The sequence below is a fragment of the Limulus polyphemus genome, unplaced genomic scaffold, assembly GCF_000517525.1.
Source record: "Limulus polyphemus unplaced genomic scaffold, Limulus_polyphemus-2.1.2 Scaffold5003, whole genome shotgun sequence".
NCBI classification, from domain to species: Eukaryota; Metazoa; Arthropoda; class Merostomata; order Xiphosura; family Limulidae; genus Limulus; species Limulus polyphemus.
In genome coordinates, this window is record NW_013670613.1 from 29,975 (window position 1) to 36,289 (window position 6,315).

Genomic DNA, 6,315 nt, shown 5'->3' on the forward strand with positions numbered 1-6,315 from the left:
AAATTCCATGAAAGTGGGTCAAAATACTGCCGAGTATCTTGTCCAAAAACCACATAACTATTCTTTTTCATGAGCTTTGACCCCCCCCCCCCAAAAAAACTCAAAAATGGCGAATCCAACTTTTTTTTCGTGTCAATGTGTTGGGCGCATGAAAATTTATATTTGTGCCAATTTTCATTTTGATTGCTGTAAATATGACCGCACAGGAACCCAAACTGTTCATTTTGGGGTTGATTGATATTTGACTCCATAAACTCCTTAAAAATAGCATAAATAAAAAAAATAAAGAGGGCTCTGAGCGTATTGGACCAAGGTATAACTATCAATTTTCAAGCCAATCCGCTGAAAAATGAAGGAATTTCGGGCGATTGAAATGTATTTGGAAGAAGAAAAACGAAAGAAAAAACTATAAAAAAACAGTACAATACAATAAATATATGTGGATAATCTCAGAAGTCGATTTAACAGGTACTTATGTGTATAATTAATTAGAGACAAGAAACGTTCTGGTTGTTGTAATTCTCAATTTTATCCATTCTACGTTACATAAAATCCACTTTAATAACTAGGTCAAATTCGTAATGTAGAAGGAAGAAAAAATGATAAGGATAAATAGTTAGAAATACTGAAGTTTTTGTTTCCACTGTCATCCCCATTCAGTGATATGAACCTTGTTCATACAGTTGTTTAAGGTTCACTTCTTCATGTTACAATGAATTAAGACTTCATCAGTTCTAGAATAAATGTCCTGAAGCCAAATAAGAGGTTGAAATGAATGTTAAACTGATGATATCTTCCTGAAGATTTGGATATATTTAAAATACCATTTAGATGAAGAAACTGAGCCATCCCTACATAGACAGTGCTGCCACCTGCTTGATTATAATCATGCTTCGCCAGCTTGTAAAAAATGTTGATAATGTTCACACCATAACACCTGTAGTTGTGACAAATGGCTTTTATAAATAGTGATCCAACCACCGTTTTCCTCCCAGAAGATCTGACATTGTTTTAACAATGAAGACGTATTTGTGACGATGATCCGTCATTAGTCAAATAATTTCAACAGTTCATCAGAACTTAACAATACTATACAGTGTTTCCTTTTATAACAATATCTATGTAATGACTGAGTCACAAGTTCTGGGAATATCATAGCGAAAAGTTTGAATTTCTTTTTCTTCTTTCTTCTGCTTCTTTTATTATTACGTGATAACTTAAAAACCAAAACAAATAAGTATTATCAATAATTAGTAGTAATTTTTTAATGTCAGAATTCTGGTGTAAGAGATGTTATAATTACTCCTTAAAGTTAGCTTTTTTATAGAAAATTAGTGTTCCTATAAAAAAGTAAAACAGTAAAGTATAAAAGGTAAAACAGGAATTACCAGTCTCATTATATTTATAACTTGATTATAAACACAACCTTCTTATGTCTATTGAAACATTGCGTTAAGAAAAACAACAACAAGCAAACAAGTAAAGAAAAACTTTTCAAAAAAAAAAGAAGTAAATGTAGGGATGGCTGATATCAATCCTTCGAAAACAATGAAGCAAGATGGTAGGGATAGGATTTGTATTTACCCTATATAATAGCACAGGTAAGAATTAAGATATACCAATATATATAACTATTCGACAAGCCGTCCTGTCTCCAACAGTTCTACAGACGTCGTTATTGCCTCTACCCCAGTTTCTTCCCTACTGTCCGTTTCCTTACATTGTTCTGTTGATAGTGATCATCTACCCATACATATCTTTCAATACAACGGTGACACGGCTCTCCTTGCCCTTTGTTTTACAATGGTCACCCTCAACAAAGTCCTGCAGAAAGCCGTCAACTCTTTTCTTTCCTGGTGCAGAAACTGGAAGCTTACACGTCACCCTCACAAAACCAAAGCTATTCTCTTTGGCCCGACTCGCCACAAGTTTCGTCCATGCCGTAATCCACTTCTCTTCGTTGTCCGACTTGACAACATTCCTATTACCCTATCCAATACAGTTAAATATCTTGGAGTTACCTTTGATCGCCATCTCACCTGCAAAGCACACTTGGCCATCCTACACACGAAGGTTAATTCCAGGCTTCATTTACTTCGCCTTCTCTGTGGCTCATCCTGGGGTTTGAATCCCCAGCTCCTTTTATATTCCGACCAAGCTTTTGTCCGACCCTGCCTCACGTATGGTCATGTTACCTGGATCTCTGCTCCATCTTCACTCTGTCATCGGCTGAAAGTTTTGGAATGCCACGCTTTACGAATAGCCTTTCATTTACGTCGTTCCAATCCAACAAAGGAATTATACCCCCCCCCCCATACTCGCACATCTACGCGAACTACGAGTGAAGTATGTTCACCGCTGCTTCGATCATCATAACCCTATCTTCGACGAAATCCTATTCGATTCGGTGAATACCCCTTGCAAACTCTAAGCTCCGACGGATCATCTCCTGAACCTCTACCTACAATGCAACTCCGTTGCCTGATCTTCAACCACACATCTATCTCTGATTGCGTTTTCTAATAGCGTGCATTAAACTCGTCTTCACCATCTCAGTACCTGGTCTCACGTGTAAATAAGCAACGAGAGATGAGTAAAGAGGGTTACGCCCTCCCAGTGGCCAGGAGATGTAGAAGTACACACTTGGCTCGCAAGCATTCCGGGCTGAAATGAAATGTCGTCAAAAAATTAAAAATCTCTCTTTGGTTAACTTGGGTTCAGGTTTACTGATGAGGAGTGGAATTCTCTGAAACTAGTATAACCCAATAACATACGTTGCTAAAAGTGTAGATTAAACTGTACTTCCTTTGAACTTGGACTTCGAGATTGAACAATTTTCGGAATACTAAGTTTATTTATTAACAAATTACTTTGTTATACCGTATCATTTTGGCTGTTTTACAATGTTTACATCTTGCAACATCTCCATACGGAAGACGCAGTCCCTAAGCCTGATCCCTCCAAGTCCAAGAAAGCCAAACAACAACCAGGATCTACGTAGCTTCACGTCGACCCCTCACCAATCCAGTCTTATCTTACTAAGTGACTTTTCGTGACTTACTAGTGTAAAATATTCACTGTCAATTTCTATACAGTATATGTTTCCCTACAGAAATATGTTCAGCAGGAACACCCAAGTGAAACCCTAGTTGAATGACCCGATTTAGAAAGTAACTAGGGTGAGAAGAACTTAGTGAGTAACTTGAACGATACATTGGATTAAGTCAACATAGAAAATATGTAGAGTTTTGAAGTAATTTATATTTAATAAGATGGTATGAAACATGTATCCTTGATAATACAAAGATCAGCAAGAATTTTTAATAGAAGTATCAACAATTGTCTTATAACAAAATATATATAGCAATTCACAAATTAATTTATCATATTTTTAACATATCAAAACATTTCATGATCTTATGATGAATGTAAAGACTGATTACTCTAATAATTATTTTTGTAAATACAGTTCTGTAAGTTTCACCTGTTAACTTATTGGTAGTTCTTTCTATGAAAATAAGTCAAGTTTTTAAAAAAAGTATAAAATGATAATTATTTAAAGTATTCCATTCTTTTCAGAAAAGTGTCTTAACCCTAAAAAATATAAAAACTTCCGGGTTCTCACTGACCAAGTAGTCTTATATTATTGAACAACTTTGTTGCTTTATTGAGTCTAGACTTTAAGAAATATATTGTATAAGTTAATATATCTAAACAGACACCGATGTTCGAGGTTGAACTTTGAGTTTAAACCAATTAGAAGTAGAGTATTTATCATGCATACTAAAGAGTTTTTGTCATATTCAAATAATTACACATGACTGTACTTTATAAAGTAAAACTTGTTTTCTTTTAGATACGTAGGCTTAATAGAGAAACCACTTCATACATCAATTACATCATGTCCTAATGAAACTGTAACAGTGAAAGTTTGAGAAACTAAACTGGGGTAAAGCTTTATTTAACTCTGTCGGGAAGAACGTAGATATAACATACCAATAAAAAGGTTAATATTATAACCATCAGATTCTCTGCAGTAGATAACTTTCTGGGATGTTAAAGAACTGGTCGTTTTAATGACCAATTGTGTACACAAGATATTTACTTGATCTTTTCTTTATCTTTACTTCTTCAACACTCTTACTTCCTTAAATTTCAAGTGGCTCCTCCATGGAGTTTTATATCCTCACTAGGTCCTTTTATTCCTTCACTTCCTTGAAACCAAGATACTATTATTTATGTGAATTATAAAAGATATATCCCAAATATCTTATACTTCTTTCAGTATTCTGTCCATAGCAAGTCTGATCTTGAGATTACACTTGTCACTAGTTATACTCAAGAACCACGTTCGTGCAATCTAATAAGAATGTGTGTTTATATTACTCGTTTATAACCTTCGTTTTTCCTAACTCGAAAATGTCTTTAATATGAGTATTGAAAAACCTGCACATTATAAACCTATAATGTTAGTTAACTTCTAATAATATTTCTGTATTTTGTGTGTATAATATTAACTTTTTACACTTTATGTGTAGCTCTTTCAGACACGTCATTTGAAATATACAAACATATTGTGTTCACTTGGAGGTATTTGTTTTATATTATGTTATTCAACACATCAAAACATCTTACCGCTGTTTTTATTAATCTTCTTAATGAACAATATAACCTATATATTTAATGTAACTATAGCAACATTATAGCCCCCACAACACGGGTTTTCGTTCGTCTAAATGAAGGTACTCGATGGTATGAAAGTTAAAGTTTCTCTAACAGGGAATCCCCGTCCCACCAAACATGCTAATCCTTTCAGCCGTGGGGACGATATAATGTGACGGCCAATCTCACTATTTGCTGGTAGAAGAGTAGCCCTAGAGTTGGCGGTGGGTTGTGGTGACTAGATGCTTTCCCTCTAGTCTTTCACTGCTGACTCAAGGACGCCCTTCTGTAGCTTCGCGTGAAATCAGTAGAAGGAGTTTAACTCCTGCTCCAACATCAGCAGAGGAAACATGTAGGTTGAGACAGGATAAAACCTTACAGGGAGATTAACTCCAGCTCCACCATCAGGACAGGAAATATGTAGGTTGAGACATGATAAAACCTTACAGGGAGTTTAATTCCAGCTCCACCATCAGAACAGGAAATATGTAGGTTGAAACAGGATAAAACCTGAAGTGAGTTTAACTCCAGCTATACCATCAGGACAAGAAATATGTAGGTTGAGACAGGATAAAACCATGTAGGGAGTTTAACTCCAGCTACACCATCAGGACAGGAAATATGTAGGTTGAGACAGGATAAAACCTTACAGGAAGTTTAACTCCAGGTCCATCATCAGGACAGGATAAAACCCTGTAGGGAGTTTAACTCCAGTTACACTATTAGAACATTCGAAATGTAGGTTGAGACAGGACAAAACACCACAGTAAGTTTAACTTGTTAATACCGAATTATAGGTTTATTTAACCAAGTAAAGAATCATTTTAAGGATGTCTTTCTGGATTTCAGGTTTTGTATATTTTAACAGCAACTGCTAACGTCATGAATAAAAACAACAAATAACTACATATCAAACGGAACAATCAGCAACTAATGTTTTCTTTTCTGCAAAAAATTCATTACTGCAGAAACAAATAAGACATCTTAGCAAGAGACGATTCTAGCGCCATTTATCCCCAAGGTTTCTCCAGTTATAAACGAAGCCTCGTCAGAAACGAGAAAAGCGATTGCACTGGCGACCTCTTGTGGTTGTCCTCCTCGACCAAATGGCTGTGTTTGGGCTGTTTTTTTCATCACCTGTGATATAAACGTTTAAAGAAATTTAGTTATTCTTAAGTTAGGCTTAATGGTTAAAGTAAATAAAAAAATATTTATATCACATGTAATACATAGACATTGATTTACATATTTGATGAATGAACTGGATTACAGTAAATATTAGAATACTGTTATTACACTACGTAACAAATATAAGTATTATAATTATTTATGTCTTTATTTATTTTCTGATATGTTGAACTGGATAAGTAAGTATTATACGCTTTACGAAATCGTTAAAACTTATCAGTAACAAAATGGCGTATTGACCATTGTATATTGCCTCCTGAATATGTTATTGAAAAAAGGAAACACTTGAGCATTAAAAGATGAATTTTAAAACAGCACAACCTCGTTCAGTGTCGTAAGTACGCCTCCACAATCGCGGGGGACTCGAAATGCCTGACAAACTTAAGAATTACCTACCGACAAAGGGAATAAATGTAAGGGGTCCAATTACTTTTTATTGTGGGGGGGGGCATCTTTTCTGGTTAC

General features: G+C 35.2%; 1 protein-coding gene across 1 annotated transcript in view; it reads right to left on the bottom strand.

Annotated features, from left to right (window-relative positions):
- Positions 1-4,883: 4,883 nt before the first annotated feature.
- Positions 4,884-6,315, bottom strand: part of LOC106471982 (uncharacterized oxidoreductase YhdF-like) — a 15,760-nt gene continuing 14,328 nt past the window's right edge. The window contains exon 10 of the mRNA XM_022400597.1: positions 4,884-5,799. Coding sequence (XP_022256305.1) covers positions 5,647-5,799 — 153 coding nt within the window. The 3' untranslated portion in view covers positions 4,884-5,646. The remainder of the gene's footprint in view (positions 5,800-6,315) is intronic.